This window comes from Hippocampus comes, unplaced genomic scaffold (genome assembly GCF_001891065.2).
Source record: "Hippocampus comes isolate QL1 unplaced genomic scaffold, H_comes_QL1_v1.1 scaffold22, whole genome shotgun sequence".
In the NCBI taxonomy this organism is placed as follows: domain Eukaryota; kingdom Metazoa; phylum Chordata; class Actinopteri; order Syngnathiformes; family Syngnathidae; genus Hippocampus; species Hippocampus comes.
The window spans coordinates 6,267,381-6,286,485 of record NW_017806175.1 but is presented as its reverse complement, the minus strand read 5'-3'; the positions used below and the strand labels follow the sequence as shown (position 1 = coordinate 6,286,485).

At 43.6% G+C, this 19,105-nt stretch overlaps 2 protein-coding genes across 5 annotated transcripts; both read left to right on the top strand.

Annotated features, from left to right (window-relative positions):
- Nucleotides 1-1,052: 1,052 nt before the first annotated feature.
- On the top strand, nucleotides 1,053-15,722 carry hdlbpa (high density lipoprotein binding protein a). Of its 3 annotated transcripts, none has more exons than XM_019896908.1 (29): nucleotides 1,053-1,177; nucleotides 2,843-2,914; nucleotides 4,812-4,927; nucleotides 5,010-5,191; nucleotides 5,476-5,625; nucleotides 5,797-5,862; nucleotides 5,981-6,187; nucleotides 6,296-6,511; nucleotides 6,616-6,822; nucleotides 7,074-7,181; nucleotides 7,264-7,368; nucleotides 7,457-7,535; nucleotides 7,614-7,753; nucleotides 7,830-7,934; nucleotides 8,447-8,560; nucleotides 8,644-8,730; nucleotides 9,130-9,261; nucleotides 9,963-10,181; nucleotides 10,297-10,518; nucleotides 10,999-11,217; nucleotides 11,293-11,431; nucleotides 12,422-12,561; nucleotides 12,641-12,745; nucleotides 13,031-13,165; nucleotides 13,251-13,394; nucleotides 14,219-14,398; nucleotides 14,597-14,713; nucleotides 14,794-14,934; nucleotides 15,271-15,722. In XM_019896908.1, exons 3-29 carry the CDS (start codon nucleotides 4,852-4,854, stop codon nucleotides 15,361-15,363), a joined length of 3,828 nt encoding a protein of 1,275 aa, XP_019752467.1. In that variant the 5' UTR covers nucleotides 1,053-1,177; nucleotides 2,843-2,914; nucleotides 4,812-4,851; the 3' UTR covers nucleotides 15,364-15,722. The 3 variants fall into 3 exon arrangements, with proteins under 3 accessions (XP_019752467.1, XP_019752468.1, XP_019752470.1); XM_019896911.1 differs by lacking the exon at nucleotides 1,053-1,177 and adding an exon at nucleotides 1,437-1,455; XM_019896909.1 differs by lacking the exon at nucleotides 5,797-5,862 and having other exon boundaries at nucleotides 5,476-5,691.
- Nucleotides 15,723-16,529: 807 nt separating this feature from the next.
- On the top strand, nucleotides 16,530-18,969 carry LOC109532309 (zinc finger protein 260-like). 2 transcript variants are annotated; one of them, XM_019897129.1, is made up of 2 exons: nucleotides 16,530-16,942; nucleotides 17,775-18,969. In XM_019897129.1, exons 1-2 carry the CDS (start codon nucleotides 16,750-16,752, stop codon nucleotides 18,650-18,652), a joined length of 1,071 nt encoding a protein of 356 aa, XP_019752688.1. In that variant the 5' UTR covers nucleotides 16,530-16,749; the 3' UTR covers nucleotides 18,653-18,969. The 2 variants fall into 2 exon arrangements, with proteins under 2 accessions (XP_019752688.1, XP_019752686.1); XM_019897127.1 differs by having other exon boundaries at nucleotides 16,532-16,942; nucleotides 17,730-18,969.
- Nucleotides 18,970-19,105: the final 136 nt, after the last annotated feature.

Below are 19,105 nucleotides of genomic sequence, written 5' to 3'. Positions count from 1 at the left end.
ACCCTCCAATATTATATGGTACTTTATAAAAAAACAAACATATGGTAGTTACATAATGAAATAGAACATAAAGAATTAAACCGTCTATGCATCATGAGTAAATCATAGTGACTCTTTTGGTATATGACACCAAGCCACAGGGGGGCAGTGTAATACAATGACGACGAAACAAACTAAGAAAAGTTGCATAAGGACTACTTTGTGAGCTGAAGTCATTTTAGTTAATTTTCTCAGAGGACATAGAACACAGGTGTCAAAGTCAAGGCCTGGTGCAGCAGATCTGGCCTATCGAATCATTTTGAGTGGCCCGCGAAAGCAAATTTTGTGCATCGACTTCATGTTTCTTGGTAAAATATCAAAATTGCAAAATGTCTTCAATTGGGTGCATGGGTACTCGGTACTCGGGTGGATAACGGGGCCCCCACCCCATCTGCCCCCACTTTGCACACCTCCAGTTGGCTTACTCCTACTACAAGGCACTACAGTAATTATTTGTAGGACTACTTTTTCCTTTATTGGTATCTTGTATTTTGAAATAATAGTAGGTCGATTTTTACTTGAATCCAATTTTTAGCTCCACAACCCATTTCACACCATTTACATGAGTCCACCCAGTCATCTGAGTTTGCGGTGGTTTTCTGGTGACTCCACTTACTCAAGTCACTGAATTGATACAGTAAAATCATCTCATCTGAGTCAGTCTAGTTTCAAAATACAGTGGACCCCTCCCCATACTCGTGGTTCGGCACACACTGATTTATCCATTAGTGGATTTTTTTTTCAATAAAAAAATATATGCATATAAATATGTACAAATTGAAAATGCTTAGTGACGGTTTAGTCTCGGGGGTAGGGGGGGGGAATATTTTTTGGGGGTTCAAAGAAATATAAATTTACTGATTATTATAAGCGTATTTTCGCGATTCGCGAGCCGGCCCAGTCCCGATTTTTCGCGTTTACAGAGGGTCCACGCCACTGTAATTCGAGTGGGCGAAAGCGTAGCTAAAGAGTACGTGGTGCTCCGGCCTTGTAACCGGACGCTATCGTGACGTCGACGGCCAACGATTGGTGGACGTCGCTCGTATATATGCGTCACGCGTCACTCCCACCTCCTCGCCAGTGGAATTTCATCTCTGCTTCTGCACCTTCTGGGCAGACGAGAACACACAAAAAACAAGTAAGTGGTTGCGTTTGCACGATTTGTCACGTTTTAGCACGTCGTTGACATCTGCTGCGTTGGTACAAACGTGGAGTCAGGTGGCTCGATTGATCGCAGCGGGATGGGACCTGACCAGGCCGGGTTTCGTTGCCGAACCTCCGTCTCGTTTTTTTGGACCACGGCGTGTGTTCTGGCCTGGACTCCGTGTCATTCCGCTTCCTCCGCCTCCTCGGTTAGCAACTGTGCATACGTGGACGTAGCCAGCCAGCAATTGTAGTCGTGGAAGCTAATGCTAAGTTAGTCCCACTTGGTACTTTTTAATAACCTTGTCGAACAAAATGGCTCACCGAAGACACATCCACGATCGTACCTTAGACTTAAAGATCTTCATACGATTTTAATATTTTCGTCCACCGTTTACTTCGCAGTCATTTTAATTGTTTATTTACGGCGTAGCTCGGGAAATCGTGTCGCAACGCTCGCTAGGAGTTTAAAAAAAATGCTAGGGGTTAGCCGATTAGCATTAGCACTCGCGGCTACGTGTCACTCTCCTCTCGCCCTTCGAGCAAAGTTTATAGCCGAATTGGGATAAAACGGACACGCAACTGCCGTATATTCACGATTACGCTCATTTTATGTCTGCAATGATGCTTTACATCCTGACACCGATTGTCGTTTAGAGGAGAAGGAATTTTTCTTGTTGCTTCCACGTCGTTTCGCAGCTGTCAGTCAGTAGACACACGTACGCACACTCACACGCACAGCTACTTAAATCCCTAATCGGGGATTTGCGTTTATCTTTTTAAAGTGTTTGTATCATCAATGCAGAGTGGCCAATCCAAATTGAGCCAGCTAGAGCAAACGAGGATTCAAAATTTGTGACTCAAACACGTTTTTTTGAAGTGAAAGTTAAGTCCAAAAAATTCTTTCCGAAGTTCTGTGTCCCCACAAGACTAAACACGATATTCCGATCAATAATACATTTGGTGGAATCAAAATTAAAGATGAGTCCACCCCAGTCACCCAAAGAGGATGACGTTTTTTGCAACATCACCCCCTGCTGTCAATTAAAATGTATGTCTAAGTGCCCTGTTTTTTCTTGGCGAATGTCACAGCCCACCTGTTTTTGTTTTGGGGTTTGGTCACGTTTTTCTTCTCTTGCAGTTTGTCACATAGTAAACAGTTTTTCAGGTACTCAAAGTAAATTTGGGAAAGGTCATACAACAAAGAATTACACATTTCAAACAAGCACACAGCTATGTAACAGTCGACTGTTTTAACGGTAATTCATTATATGCCATAGATGGGCTCACAAATGGTATGCATGGGCCACCGTCATTTTCTGGCAGTGTAGCCGTGAGCGGAAATATTGCAGAATCATCTATATTGTAATTCCAGCTTTAACATGTATTGAAATCTCTGGATATGTTTTTATTCTCTGGGAAGAACAACTAATAGAACTGCTGAGGAGTCATGATGTCACCTCTGTCTCTATGTATGCATGAATGAGGTGCACAGATCAGAAGGAGCAGCATAATGACCACTGAATGAAGGCAAAAAGCGGCTAATTGTAAATTTGGAATATTCTGACTTCTCAAGATATGACTTCACTCTTATAATGCAATTATATCCTCTGACTATTCAGACAATACTAATCTCTTGCTTTTCTTTTTGTGCCCAAAGGCAAAAGCTGGCAGGCTGACGGGAATTTCCCTATTTACAGGACGGATTATCTGGTAACTGACCATTTAGCTGGTGAGTCTTTATTCTTCTTTTTCTTTAAGCCATTACGTGAGTTAAAGTTGAATTTTGCCGCTTGTTTAGTTTCCCATCAAAACAACGCTATCGACATTTTTAATGATAATCCAGAAGGCTTGAAATAAGCATTGTAAACATCATGTGCAATTCAAGTCTCTTGCATTTTCATTCTGCTGGATGCACACATTAAAACTGTAAATAAGCATCTCTCTTTATCGTATTTATTTTATCTTATTTTGTTGTTCTGTTTTTTTTTTTTTTTTCACACATCTTGGACATAATGGTCTAACCTGGGACCACAAAATAAATTGAATAAGCACACTCGTACATTAGCTGCTCTACATCTTTCACCGAGCCACAAAACAGCAACCAGACAGGCTAACAAATTGCCAGTTAGCAGCCAGCCGCTAACCTGAGCCGACAACAGCCATCTCGATACGCTCATTCACTGACACCCACATCACTCACCAGCCCCGGGCTGCGTTTTAAAGCCACATATATACAGTTGCTTGTGAAGAATGTGACCCTGATAAATAATACCCGCACCTCTCATGTTGCTGTTTCATGATGCAGAATCCATTTTTATCAGATTAAGGGATGGGATAATCGGCAGACTACTCAGCTCTACAAATATTTGATAGCCGCAGCCCTACAGGTCCTCTAATTAATGCGACTGCTCCCCTCACGCGGTATTCATGATAACCGCCTACTTGCACAATAGAAATAAACAGAACAAGACGAGTCAAAGTCCACGCTGTGCATGGAAACATCCGCACGCGCAGTGTACGTGTCATTATAATACGGTACAATACGCATTTTTGTAGCGCGTTCACAGCAGCTGTAACAAAGTGCTTTAACAGAACCTAAAACATGGACAACCCTACAAACGTAACAACTGTTCCCACAGGCGCCTTGTTGTTTGAAGCAGTTGATGATGAAAGAGGAGAGAATCAAAGTCTCCTCTCACCAGCGGATCATAGACGTCATGCTCACAGCGTGCAGGACGTCCTGCACGTCTGCTACAAGCCAAATTTGAAAGTCAACAAGAAGCTGTCACGTTTTTTGACGAAAACAGAGATTGGATTCACTTCTCCTGTCCCATTTAGATCCGCTTCAATTCCAAGCGGCGGCTCTTTAGTTCCAAATGCACGCGCATCCGTGCGCTGCAACGACGCTCCTCAGCATTGTATTCATCTTATAATCAAATGTAACGCCTGCTCGGCAGATGTTTTTAATTAACACCACCGTACACAATAAGACGAGGGTTGCGAGTGCGACCGTTGTGTACGCACACACGCGGCGCTGATATGGCAAAAAAAAAAAAAGGGGGATGCACCCAACCCACCAATGACATTTGGTCACGGCAGATTAGATAATGGAGGAAAATCTTTAAGTCCATTCACGATAAGCTTGTTTTGCCACATTTCACACATGCACAATGACATCATTTTCCACCTATGGCGCTAATATCAGAGCACGGACGCCGCCGGTGAGTAAGAGGAGTAGAAGTGTGAGCATCAACACCCGGCACTCGCTTCTCCCGCCATGTTGTGTTGAAAGCAATTGTCACAATTCGACTCTTGTCATTGGGTTATGCCTAAAAATACCGTTACAAACACCATAAAAAAAAAAACACTTGCGGAGCGGCTTTCTTCATTCACTTGAGGAACTGCGTAATCTTTTCTCACAATCGCGACACACTTTTTCTACGAACTCAGATTCTGTTTATACTAAATGTAGCTATGCTTTTTGTTTAGAGTCTGGTGGTCTTAGAAGTCTTCGACTCAGAAAACTTGCATGTTGGCATTGCACTCCTTCATAGTCGTCGGGACAAATTGAAATGTACTCCCTCATCTTTAGCTTCTATCTACCCCTCCGCCCCATATTTTTCCAGTGGCACACTCGGACTCTGTGTTAAGCGTGGGATTTCAACCATGAGCTCAGTCGCTGTACTTACGCAAGAAAGCTTCAACGAGCGCCGCATCGGGCTCTTGCCGGAGCAGAGCGGAGGTGAGTCGTCATCCCCCTCCCCCTCATGTGTGAAATTCAAGAACCACGCGGTCACATTTGGTTCCTCGTTTTGCGGGTTTAGCCACTGCTGCCGCTATGGAAGCATCCAGTGCCGCCGGGGGACAGGAGGAGGACGCCCTTCCCACCTACAAGGATGCCTTCCCACCGCTGCCCGAGAAGTCGGCCACGCCCGAGGGCACCCAGGAGACCGCCAGTGCGTGGGCCAACAAAATGCGTTCTCTGAAGTCTTCCGTCATCACCCAGGTATCACCGCCACGCAATTCATTGTCAATTACTTGTGGATTTTCACTTTTTGCTGTAGGGCTCTGTCAAGCTATGTTTTTATAATAGTTTCAGTTCAATCCTTTTTTTGTTTTTTTTGACATTTGCATAGACTATGGATAAAAAAAAAAGGCTTCAAATCTACCATACGTAAGCTCTTTCTTGATGTGTCGAATTTTTTTTGACATTTGCATAGACTATGGATAAAAAAACAAAAAGGCTTCAAATCTACCATACGTAAGATTTTTCTTGATGCATCGAACCAGGTTTTCCATGTTCCTCTGGAAGAGCGCAAGTACAAGGACATCAACCAGTTTGGGGACGGAGAGCAAGGGAAGGTCTGCGTGGACATCATGCACAAGACCGGAGCCCACCTGGAACTCTCCTTGGCCAAAGATCAGGGTCTCTCCATCATGGTGTCCGGAAAGCTGGACGCCGTGATGAAGGCTCGCAAGGAGATCGTGTCCCGACTGCAGACTCAGGTGCAGAACTTTTTTTGTTTTTTTTAATCCCCCTCAATTGAGTTGGAGATGTTAGGTCACACTCGTGTTAAAAATCTCCCCTATCACTAATCTTGCTCCATCATGGTGTCCGGAAAGCTGGACGCCGTGATGAAGGCTCGCAAGGAGATCGTGTCCCGACTGCAGACTCAGGTGCAGAACTTTTTTTTTTTTTTTAATCCCCCTCAATTGAGTTGTAGATGTTAGGTCACACTCGTGTTAAAAATGGTTTTAAAATGACTCTCCACTATCACTAATCTTATCCCGACAGGCCTCAGCTACTGTGGGCATCCCCAAGGAGCACCACCGCTTTGTCATCGGCAAAAACGGGGAGAAGCTGCAGGAGCTGGAGCTGAAGACCGCCACCAAAATCCAGATCCCAAGACCCGACGACCCCAGCAACCAGATCAAGATCTCCGGCACCAAGGAGGGCTTGGAGAAAGCCAAGCATGAGATCCTGTTGATCTCGGCCGAGCAGGTACGATCACGCGCCCTTCGTTGAATAATTTACCAAAACATTTGCAAACTCCTGCTCTAGTGTTCTTTTCTACTTGACTTTTTACGTTTTTTTTTTTTTTTTTTTTAGGACAAGCGAGCCGTGGAGCGGGTGAACATCGACAAGGTGTACCACCCGTTCATCACGGGTGCGTACAACAAGCTGGTCGGCGAGATGACGCAGGAGACGGGCGCTCGCATCAACGTGCCACCTCCCAGCGTCAACAAGACGGAGATCGTGATCACGGGGGAGAAGGAGCAGGTGGCCCTTGCTGTGGCTATGATCAAGAAGGTTTATGAAGACAAGGTACGCCATGACCACGAATGCGACTCTTAAGTTCAAAGTCTGATCCGCTTCTCACTTGGAGCTTTGTATTGGTTTTTTTTTTTTTTTTTGTTTTGTTTTTTTAGAAGAAGAATGCCACCACCATCGCAGTGGAAGTGAAGAAGTCTCAGCACAAGTATGTGATCGGCCCCAAGGGAAACACCCTGCAGGAGATCCTGGATAGAACCGGCGTCTCGGTTGAGATCCCACCTTCCGACAGCAGCTCGGAAACAGTCATCCTTCGCGGGGAGCCCGACCGTCTCGGTCAGGCCCTCACCGAAGTTTATGCCAAGGTGAGCTAACCATCGCGGTTCTCCGATTACTTTCACCTGGGAGCCACATTTTCAAACGGTCCCACTTCTTGTCGATCAAACCTACACCGTGTTCCAAATTCTTATGCAAAAGGACTTTTATAGTCTATGCAAATGGTTGCGCTATATTCGTTTAGGACGCACTTTATTGAAATGTTCTTTTCGACTTGTTGTATCATAACATACTTGCATCTTTTCTAATAATAATAATTCTGAAAAAAAATCCTTTGCAGGCAAACAGCTACACTGTTTCCTCGGTAACGGCTCCCTCTTGGCTCCATCGATTCATCATTGGCAAGAAGGGGCAGAACTTGGCCAAAATTACCCAACAAATGCCCAAGGTGGGTCAAATGGAATCGATTATCCATGAAGATCGTTAAACTGTTCGTTCCCCCACCCCTAATGCATGTGTACTCCATGCAGGTGCACATTGAGTTCACTGAGGGAGAAGATAAGATTGCCCTGGAAGGTCCCACCAAAGATGTGCAGATGATGCACAGCCAATTTGAAGCCATTGTTGCGGACCTGGTGAGTTAAAGACTTCAGCTCAATCCGGTGGCATCATCTGCCCTTTTTTTTTTTTTTTCTTCATTGCATGTCTATGTTTCCTTAACAGATAAGTCGCATGGACTACACAGAGATCAGTGTGGACCCCAAATTTCACAGACATCTGATTGGGAAAGCTGGCGCGAACAGTAAGCACTCTGCTGTGCACATGCCATAATCTGCCCTGCAACTGCCCCGTTGACCAATTTTAAATTTTTTTTTTTAAGTCAACCGCATTAAGGAGCTACACAAAGTGACCGTCCGTATCCCCCCCGACCACGAGAAGAGTACCCTGATCCGCATCGAGGGGGACCCCCAGGGTGTACAGGAGGCCAAGAAGGAGCTGTTAGAGCTTGCGTCACGCATGGTCAGTGCACTTGCGCACCCTGTGCGTTAACGCTTTCATCATTGTTACTAAATCCACATCCGCTGCCCCCTTGCAGGAGAACGAGCGTACAAAGGATCTGATCATCGAACAGCGTTTTCACAGAGCCATCATCGGTCAAAAGGGGGAGAAGATCAAAGAAGTGCGGGATAAATTCCCAGAGGTGAACTGGAACCTTATTTCCCTCAATATAACATTTGCAAAGGGGCTGGTTACGGAAAGGTGAATTTCTATTACTTGTATACTTGCGTCGGTGTTTTTTATTCTTATGAGCGACCTGCCAGTAGCTATCAAGTGTGAAATTGCACAAGCAACTAAATTGTGTCTGGGTGTTCGCATTTTGACACTACTTTGCATAATCCCACATAGTGTAGTCACGATACTAAAAATCAAACTTTGATATAGGACCGTAGTGAAAAACCTAAAACATGAGTAAAAGCAGTGGATTTTTTTTTTTTTTTTCTGGTGCACATTTACAGTACTTCGAAAGTACACCTGCACTTATGTGGTAGCTGGGCGTGGCCACCGCTGCCTTAGAAACCGGAATGAATTTTCCCAAAGCGCAAACATACTCGTAAAATCCCGTTCTTACCGTTTGCCTTCGTAGTAATGCAAAGACGCCCGTGAACTTAATTTGTCGAGAACAACATTTCCTTTTTCCATGTGTCTATTTAGGTCATCATCAACTTCCCCGACCCCGCGCAAAAAAGTGATATTGTGCAGCTGAGGGGCCCGCGAACCGAAGTGGAAAAGTGTTCCAAGTTCATGCAGAAGATTGTAGCCGAAATGGTAAAAAAAAAAAAAAAAGACTTTGCGTTCTCGTCAAGTCTGTTCTTGTCACGTTAAATCCTAACCTTGAGTGCCTCGACCAGATGGAGAACAGCTTCTCCGTCTCCGTCCCGATCTTCAAGCAGTTCCACAGGAACATTATCGGGAAAGGTGGCTCAAACATCAAAAAGGTAAGCATGTTTGGAAAGTTGAAAATTGACGTCCTAGGTTGCATTTCGTGGAGAAAAAAAAAACAAATTATGGGAAAGCAATACAAATGTTTGGCAATAAATACTAGATGAGTACTATAGTAGATTAGACCAAGTTAGGGAAAAAAATTTATATATGAGAGAGAATACATTTGCGGGTAAAAATAGAAAAATATTTTTCCATTCAGGTCCATTTGTATATTTTTCATCAAATGACCTCTAGTCAGACTCGAGGGTCTTAAGTAAAATGAAACCGTAATACTATTCTTCCAGAGATTTGATTACTCTTTCTCAGTCAACGGCATCAACCCTAAAGCGCTCATATGTGTAACAGTGTGCTTTGACTTTCCTTTTGAAACTTTTTTTTTTTTTTTTTTTTAGATTCGTGAGGAAACCAACACTAAAATTGACCTGCCTGCCGAGAACAGCAACTCCGAGATGATCATCATCACGGGCAAGAAGGCCAACTGTGAGGCCGCTCGAGTTCGCATTTTGGCCATTCAGAAGGAACTGGTATGACATGTTGAACAGTTTTGGTTTGCCCCCGACACACGCCGTGCACGGGACAATACGCTGTTATGGAGCATGTAGTTTCTGATTCGCCTTTTTGGGGGGAGGGGTGGGGGCAACAACATATGCGCAGAGGCCACCGGCCACAACAACCCTGCAGGTCTGCTCGTTAACACTTGTTAGCACTGAACATAAAATCAAAGCATCTCAGTCGAACAATAAGGTTGTGACTTCAGTTTGGGCTTTTGGCATCAGAAAAGTTCAATCTTGCTCGAGCATGGCTTCTTTTTACCGATTCCGCCGTCACTTACCAAATCTGCGCGTTCGGCAAGAGAAGACCGTTCAAATCAATCAACGATGAACTCATTTCACTCGGCCAACTCGTGTTGCCGCAAGCGGCTCAGTCTCCTAAAGCAGAGCGGAAATATATGATGAGCCATTAGTTAGGTCACATCCTAAACATTCAGCAATTGCTTTGTGTCCCTCAGTGCATTGTTTTATGCTGATTAAAACAAATGTCTTTATTTTCATAGCACATCGGGGTTTTGAGACGTTTTTATGTTTTTAAATTCAACCTGGAAAAGCTTGCAAAATACGGATTTTACCATGCGGTGTCATTTAAAACGTTGCTATTTTCGAAGAAAAATGAATGAAACTTTCAGTCTCAAAGGCACCCCCAACTTCATCGAATGTCTCGTTACTAGGCAAACATCACGGAGCTGGAAGTGTCCATTCCCTCCAAGCTGCATAACTCCTTGATCGGCTCCAAGGGCCGCTTCGTGCGCTCCATCATGGAGGAGTGCGGCGGCGTGCACATCCACTTCCCCAGCGAAGGCTCCGGTATTGACAAAGTCACCATTCGGGGCCCCGTGGAAGAGGTGGAGAAGGCCAAGCAACAACTTCTGGCTCTGGCTGAGGAAAAGGTACCTGATGTTTACTTTGTCTCTGTTCTGCGCAGTCTCTCCAAGAATCCAATGTTATTTTCTTTTCCCCCCCACCAAATGATCAAATTCCTGGAATCCTTTATAATCCCGTCAGCAAACAAAGAACCACACGGCCGAGCTGCGCGCCAAGCCCGAGTACCACAAGTTCCTCATCGGCAAAGGCGGCGGCAACATCCGCAAGGTGCGTGACAGCACCGGTGCAAGGATCATCTTCCCCACTGCCGAGGACAAAGACCAGGAGCTCATCACAGTCATCGGCACGGAGGAGGCCGTTCGGGATGCTCAGAAGGAGCTGGAGGACCTCATCAAGGGCTTGGTATGTCGATTTTATCTGATTTGTATTGGGTGATTTGAGTTTGTCAGTTTGATCCATTTGAGAGGGCGGCCATTTTGCTGCGCGCTGTGGCCTGAAAATTGACATCACAGTTGACATCACGGCTCACCTGTTTTCTGAGTTTGGCGATGTGACGTTCACAAACTGAGCCTCGGATGAAGAAAAAAAAAGTGCTTAGTTCCCCTTTTAACTCATTCACTCCCAAAGACGTATTTAGATGTCTTTTCAGAAGAAAAGGGTCTGAAAATGGCTTTTCAGACCCTTTTCGAGTACAGTCAATATAAAATGAGGAGCTGGGATTAAATGTGTGGCGTCTGACAAGACATCAAAATACGTCTTTGGGAGTGAATGAGTTAAGGGAAGCAGGAAAATATTTCAAATTGGACATTTGTGGGGGAAACAAAAACCTGATCAGACCACATGGCTCAGCCCTTAAGCTTAACACACACGCTCTCCTCACAGGATAACGTCGTCGAGGACACGATGAGTGTGGACCCCAAGCACCACCGCTACTTTGTCTCTCGCCGTGGTCAAGTCCTGCGGGACCTCGCCGACGAGTACGGCGGCGTGATGGTGAGCTTCCCCCGGACTGGCACGCAGAGCGACAAGGTCACCCTCAAAGGAGCCAAAGAGTGTGTGGAGGCGGCCAAAAAGCGCATGCAGGAGATTGTCGAGGACCTGGTGAGTACGCCGTGTTTTCATCCTCAATTATAAAACCACTTGAATGCTCTTAACCCCCCCACCTCACCCCTGCAGGATGCTCAAGTGACCATTGAGTGCACCATTGCTCAGAAATTCCATCGTTCCATCATGGGCCCCAAGGGCTCCCGAATCCAGCAGATCACTCGAGATCACAACGTACACATTAAGTTTCCTGATCGCGAGGACCCTCAAGGTAAGAGAAGAATGAAATTTCACTAGAATCGATGTGGGTTCTTCAAATTGTGCAACTGTGGCCATTTGACAACAAATAGCTTCGTTTGTTAGATGGCGAAGTCATTGACATCATTTAATGATCAACACCCACAACCAAATTTCTTGGGCTAAATAATGCACCCTTATGCACACTGTTAGGATGAATCCCCAAATTTGGACTTGTTTCTCTCAAGCATGAACCTCCCTTAAAAAAAATCGAAAGAAGAAGAAACATGCATCTCCCCAAAACATTTTTTTTGCCCCAAAGATTGTATCTCCCAAATGTAGCTCGCATTTTACATCCACAGATCCCCCTTTTTTTGGGGGGGATTTGTTTTGCAAGTTTGTATTTATGTTACAAGCACATTGCTGCTTTATTTTATTTTTTTATAAGCACGGAACTCTGTATTTAAAAAATGAATGCCCACTTCTTTGTGCAAATGTCCAAAATTGAATAGAAAAAGTAATATGCTTTTCATTGGCTACACAAACGCTAAAGAAACTTTTAACCCCCCCCCCCACATCCCCTGATATTTTGAGAAATATTGTCACTTGTAATTCCAAAATTATTATTATTTTTTAATTACTAAAACCATTTTATATTAAAACACAAAATTTGGAGATGGAGGCGAAGGGCAATAATATCCCTAAAAAAATTTAAAATGCTGCCTGATTTTTTTTTTTTAATGCTTCTCATTTTTTTCTAAATTAAAACTTTTTGAAAAATATTACATAAAAACCACTTGATAGCATTAATGTTGAATCAGAAAGAAAATTTATTATACTAAATTCACAAAAAAATTTGATGTCTGCTTTTTTTTGTTTTGCGAAGAAAACTCACATATTGCATTAACGTGGCTTTTTGTTGGCCTGTGACAATATACAGCTTAGCATATAAGTGACAAAGGGTTTACCGTAAACTTCTGATGAACGAGCTTCAATTGAATTTGTGGTCTTGGTTCTCTGTCAGCTGTGGAGGCCATCCAGGAGAACGGCGACGCCAACTGCGAAGTGAAGGAGCCCGTCGATCCACATGCACCTAAGAAATGCGATGTGATTGTGATTTCTGGCCGCAAGGAGCGATGCGAGGCTGCTGCGGAAGCACTGAAGGTTTGTATCAAAACAATCGAGACAAACCGGACGCCTGTTTGATGATGTTGTTTTGGCTAACTTTGTCTGTGGCTCTTAGGCTTTGGTTCCCGTCACCATTGAGGTGGAAGTGCCTTTTGAGCTTCATCGTTACATCATCGGGCAGAAAGGAAGTGGTATTCGCAAGATGATGGACGAATTTGAGGTTAGTAGAAACAGTACTAAAGTCTGGAGGAACTAAAGTATTTTTGGGGGGGGATGTTCAATTATTATCGGTATGTTTTTCAAAGCACAGACAGTTTGTTTTGTTAAAATTTAGACACCTTATCTTAAAACGTCCACACAATTTGGAATGACAATCTCAGCTATGGAATGTGTATTCCATCCTACGCAAAATCAGAATTAATTTGCATCTGTTTACACTGACACACACAAAAAAATCCAATTTTACTGTCTTGTAAATGCAAATGAGTTAAATCCCTCCCGGTAGGTAAATATTCAAGTGCCTGCTCCTGAGCAGCAGTCCGATAAAATCGCCATCACTGGCTTGGCCAACCACCTGGAGCGTGCCAAAGAAGGACTATTGGAGCGCGTCAAGGAGTTGCAGGTCGAGCAGGAAGATCGGGTTGGTGTCGTGACGCTCCGGGAACATTTCGCTGCCCGTCTGAAACGTACGAGAAACATCTTCAACTCATTGTTACCGCACGCAGGCACTCAGGAGCTTCAAACTGACCATCACTGTGGACCCCAAATATCACCCCAAGATCATCGGGCGCAAGGGCGCCATTATTACCAACATCCGCACTGAGCACGATGTTAACATCCAGTTCCCGGAAAAGAATGATGAAAACCAGGTATGATCCCTGTAACTTGTTCTTTTTGGGCTCAATAAATCGCCGTTTTCAGGGCTTTTTCCCCATGCACTGCTGAAAATCGTCCTGGCAACATAGAATTAGGTGGGCATGGCTATCATAAGTAGAATTCACAGAAAAAAGTCTCAAAACATGCTCGGAAGGAAAGGGGAGGAAGGCTGCCACGTTAATGCGAAGATTTTTCAGCTATTTGGACATCGGCGTGTGCCTCAAAGAGGAACTTGAGTGATTTTCGTCAGATTGCTGTGGGGCTGAACAATTACATGAATTCAAATCGACATCTCAAAAGAGAGTGGAAGGGAATTTTCAAATTGCAAAGGCTACAGTTTGGAGGGGAAAACAATTTCAGTTCGGTCGGTAGGCTTTATTTTCTATGCGTGTTGGAGCTCGGAAATCTAGTCGAGTCACATTTATTTTTATGGCCTTTAATCACAAACGATCTGAAAGGGGTTCGTTCACATGCCCACAGTTGACAAATATTAACGGCATTCCCTCACCTTAACTCCTAGGAGGGTAAGGACCCCCCCCCAAAAAAAAATATATAACCGTATTAAAATATTAGTTTTAAGTGCTTCGGGGATGTGCTGATGGCAGGAGAAGTCAAAACATTCATAAACGTTACAGGGTCCGACATTAATCCTTTTTGATGAGTGGTCTTGTTTAAAAAAAAAAAAATGTAATGCTAACTAAAATATGATCGTGATTTATCTGTCAACTGTTCCATCCGTACTATATACATGTTAGACAGACGGGTCAGGCTGTAGTTCAGGCAGTTTGAGTTATTTTTTTTTCTCTTCTCTCCACAGGACCAGATTACCATTACAGGGTATGAGCACAAAGCCATAGCTGCAGGCGACGCCATCCAGGCCATCGTGGGGGAGCTGGAGGAGATGATCTCTGAGGACATCACTCTGGACAGCAGGGTCCACGCGCGCATCATCGGCGCCCGTGGAAAGGGCATTCGCCGCATCATGGATGAATTCAAGGTGCGTAGGGCAAGTTCTACTTAGCGGTTCATTTACACTCTCTTTTTGGAAAGTGCAATATGATTGCATGCTGCTTTCCTTCTGAAATCCACGTTTTGTTCTGTTTTCTGGAATGGATGAGTAGCATTTCAATGCAGAAATATTGTGGTCACGGAACAAGTCAAACTACCGTATATTTCCACTCTTGTCCTTTTCCAGGTTGATCTCAGGTTTCCTCAGAGCGGAGCCGCCGACCCCAACCTGGTGACAGTGACGGGTCGTCCCGAGCTGGTGGACGAAGCCATCGACCACCTGCTGAACCTCGAAGAAGAATACGTGAGTTTATTATTGTTTTTTTTTTCCCCTCACCTCTTTTTTTGGTGTGGTCGTGGATATTAATGCAATTTGGGTTTCAGCTGGCAGACGTGGTTGAGAATGAGGCAAAAATGGCGTACATGAGGCCCTCGGGGGGCAGCCACGCGGCCGCTGATGAGAATCGCGGCCCGTCTAAAGGTTTCGTGGTGAGGGAGGCTCCTTGGACCACCGGCAACGAGAAGGTGAGCCTTTCACTTTCTCTGCTGTCTTGTTCATTTAAAATGTCCTGTTCAGGAACACGTCAAAAAAGCGCAACTTTTCTGATTTGCCTTCAAGAGCACCAGTTTTTTTTTTTTTTTTAATTTACTGCTTGAAATTGTGAATGTTGCATAAAAAAATAACAAAGTCAAGGACAATTGGTATTGATTTGTGGGTCGGGGTGGGGGGCGGGGATTTGGACCTAGTGTGTTTCCACTGGACAGCAACGATACAAATTTTATAGGTATTGAACGTCAAGATTTTTCACTTATTTTAATGGTTGTTTGTTTGTTTGTTTGTTTGTTTTAATGTATAAATAGGCTCCTGACATGAGCAGCTCCGAGGACTTCCCCAGCTTCGGGGCCCCGGTGGCCGCCGCCAAGGCCTCCCCATGGGGGCCTAAACGCTTTTAAAGAACATCATCTTCACCCAGCCACAATCTTCCCCTGTCCGCACCCCAGAAAACCTTTCCCCACCCCTCCTGGACTGACCGCTGACCCCTTCAAAGTCCCTCAGTACTCGCTCACCCGTCAGTGCTTCAAAAAAAAAATAAAAATCCTGACATGTTCATTTTTTTGGTAGGGCTGCCGTTTTAATCCAGAGTTCTTTTGGGAGGGGGGGGCAGCTCTATTAGTCCCACCCGGTACACTCGTGTTCAAGTATTTGTTATTTGTGCGTCCATCTACTTGTGACACCTCGTCGCCTTATGGTTCACTTTGACGCAAAACTGCCAGATGCTTGGAGATGATGCAACTTCCTTTAAATTAAAAAAATAAATAAAAAAAAAAAAAAAAAAAAAAAAACACAAATTCACCTCTGGCGCATCAAACCTACACCTTGTGAAGTTTAAATGTGTTTCAAACCTGTTGGAGGGGTCACACTATTTAAAAAAAAAAAAAAAAAAAAAAAAGCTGAAAAATAATGACATCATGTGTCGACAGTCATCTCGTCCGATGTTTGGGGGTCAGTGTCCAGTCCAGTTTGTCTTCCAGTTGCTCGGCAGATTTTCTGTTTTACAGCAATGACCCCCAATTTTTTTTTTTTTTTTTTTTCCAAAAACATCAGCCTTAAAGACTAGGAGGTTGTAAACCAGGGCGGTGGTGACGTTGGTTGATGTTGATTTTATTTTTCTCCGGAGAGCTAAAGTTGAGCACGCTGAAGGTCATCCCGCCTGCGTTTGCATCACCTCCTAGCTACCATGGAAAGTTATGCAAATGAAGTGTGAACGGTTACGGATGACACTGGAAAATAAACTGTCCAAAAATGTCAATAAAAATGGAAAATCTTTGTGTACCCGCCTGTCTTAATGTCATTGCATATTTGGAGGTCGGGGGCAGCAGTTAAAGCTTTTAGTGGGCAACTTCAGAAATATTAAAGCCTTTAGTTTGAAATCTTAACTACCTTACGATACATGTTCAGGCAAATCAAATTTTTTTTTTCAATGTTCTTTTAAATTTTCTTTTTTAGGGCATCGGCGGAGGTGCAATAGCTTCAGAAAACAAAAACAAATTTGAACCTGCTGAAAGAAATCAAAAATCGAACAATACATATTTTTTTATTTTATTTCGCTCACTTATAAATGAGGACCTTCAACTGGATTTAAAAGCATATGGAAAATTTGCTGCATAGCTGTCATTTCTCTTCAAGTCAAACGTGTCAAATGTTTTCGTCCTTCAAGGCGTCCCGTCGACGTCTCAAAATTGGAGCAAGTTTTACGCATGCGCAGTAACCCGCAACGCTGAACTTGCCAACAAAGCTAACCAGAGCAGAAAGCTAACGCGACTGCGTTTAAAAAAAAAATGTGTAAAGTCCGAATTTTGAGAACGTTGATGAAGCAGCGACTAAACGTGGCTGTCGATGAGATATTTGAACTGTTTGAGAGAACCATAGCGGAGTACGAGGAGGAGCTTTGTCGGACCAAAGAGGAAAAAGAGCGACAAGGCGAACTACTGCACGCTGTTCTTAAACCTCAAGTTCTACTACACAGAGCAGGTTGGTTAACTATAGTTCTCTGCTCACATGTTCAGTGACTCTGTATATATTTTATACGGCACAGTCAAAAACGCTTAATGTACGTGTACAAAAGCTTAACGTGGCCTTAACCTTCGAAAAATACGACCAATCACCGAAATTCACATGCCCAACATCATCTACGTCCACTTCATCCTCTGAAAAGATCGAATCGAGCCTAATAATGCTTGATGAACAAAACGGTGCAAATGTTTTCTTTTGATGAAACACAAAAGATATTCAGTTTGCCTTGATGAAGAACCACAGAAATTAGAATACCTTTGCTAGGCTGAAATCACAGTTTGGATCATTTTTAGTTCATGGCTCTAAATGATTCATTAATTATCAAAATAGTTGTCTGTTGATTTGACCATCAATTAATTGTTGACCAATAGATGTAATTGCGACACCGCTGGTTTGTATTGGTATTAGTATTAGTTTTAGTTTTTTGTTTTTTTTAAATGGAGTTTTTCCTTCATCAGTATGACTGTACAGCAAGACCAAAGTAAATATCTGCATTTAAAATGAGTCCTGGCAAAGACGAAATCGGAGAATATTTTCGCTTCAATTATAGTTACTTTTAGATTGTTTTTATAAATCTAAGATGCAATTTCAGTTATCGTTTTTTTTTAATCCCATCAACGAAAGTGTTTTTTCACTTTTAGTTGTACTTATTTTGTCAGTTTTTGTGAGCTATTACTATCTTGATCCCTAATGAATATTAATATTTTGGCCCAGCAATAACCTGAAATTTGTTCCAAAATTCTAGTCATCCCAACATCCCATCTGCATTTGCTTCCCTCGTCTGGCGAAGACATTCAGCAGATGTCGGCGGATAGTCAAGAAGAAAAGCAGCAGGAGGAGGAGACGGCAGAGCCCCCCCACATTAAGAAAGAGGAGGATGGAGAGTCGCTTCAATGCCCGAAAGACGATGCTGATATCAACACGTTCGTATGGACTGGTGTCCACGTGAAGTGCGAAGTTGATGAAGGTCAATCGTCACAGCTTCGTCACACTCCGCATGAGAATTTAAGTCAACGCGCGATAACAGAAAGTGATGGAGTACTCTGTGAAGCGTCACAGACAGGCTACATTGCTCCACTCTCAGATATGGATGACGTGTCAAACTCCTCTGACACTGATCACAGCGACACCGAACCTTTGGAGACTCAAAACAAATCGAAAGGCCGTTTGACGCATCACGCTGTCCGCAATAAATTCAACTGCTCTCAATGTGAGAAAACGTTTGCCAACAAAAGAGCGTTGAAAAGTCACGCGGTATCGCACATGGGAGTGAAACCTTTCGCTTGCTCCCTTTGCGAGAAAAGATTCTCCTTCAAACGGAATGTCAAAAGACACATGAGAAGGCATACGGGGGAGAAACCCTTTACATGCTCTGTTTGCGCGCGAAGGTTTCACGACAAAGATGACATGAAGACACACATGACGATACACACTGGTGTGAAACCTTTCCCGTGCGCGGTTTGCGGCAAAACGTTTTCTCGTCAGTCGTATTTGCGGACGCACATAAGAACGCACACCGGGGAGAAGCCCTTTACGTGCGCAGTTTGTGCGAAGCGCTTCGCTCGTACGACGTCGCTCAGAAGACATGCGAGGAAACACTCAGCGGAGAAACCTCTCGGTTGCTCAGGTGAACGCATGACCCAACAGAAGCTGACGGGGAATACTTGAACTACTCCGAATGTGTCAAAATGTTTTGAAAACACCTGTGAGGACGGGCACTGAGAAACAATGGGGGAAATGGTAGGGCTGAAGCATTTGAAAATGAAAAGAATCTAATTGTGGGTTTTTTGTTGTTGTTGTTGTTGTTTTCAAAATTGTATTCCACTACACTGTGATTGTTGCTTTGAATTCAACAAATTGTTTCGCCCTACTATTTAAGTTGGTTAATAGTGTATGGGTTGGTTCTCTGTGGGCGGCCCAAGTACTATTATTACTCTAATTGGCTTTTTTTTTAACTTAAAAATTGGATGAGTGTTGGTTTTGTATTTGTTGCCTCATCTTTCCACACAGTAAATCATACATAGCAATAGCAGTAAACAGTAAAGTGTGTGTAATGACTTATTATTCAAGACATCCTTAGTTTTATATAAAATATCTAAATTTTTTTTTTTTTTTTTACAT

Excerpts from the sequence above, each read along its gene's own strand:
- hdlbpa (XM_019896908.1), top strand. The coding sequence starts at position 4,852 with ATGAGCTCAGTCGCTGTACTTACGCAAGAAAGCTTCAACGAGCGCCGC. Across the intron at positions 5,626-5,796 it reads ATCAGGGTCTCTCCATCATG|GTGTCCGGAAAGCTGGACGC; the intron begins GTGTCCGGAAAG and ends TGCTCCATCATG. Across the intron at positions 10,182-10,296 it reads TGGCTCTGGCTGAGGAAAAG|CAAACAAAGAACCACACGGC; the intron begins GTACCTGATGTT and ends TAATCCCGTCAG.
- LOC109532309 (XM_019897127.1), top strand. The coding sequence starts at position 16,750 with ATGTGTAAAGTCCGAATTTTGAGAACGTTGATGAAGCAGCGACTAAAC. Across the intron at positions 16,943-17,729 it reads AGTTCTACTACACAGAGCAG|TCATCCCAACATCCCATCTG; the intron begins GTTGGTTAACTA and ends CCAAAATTCTAG.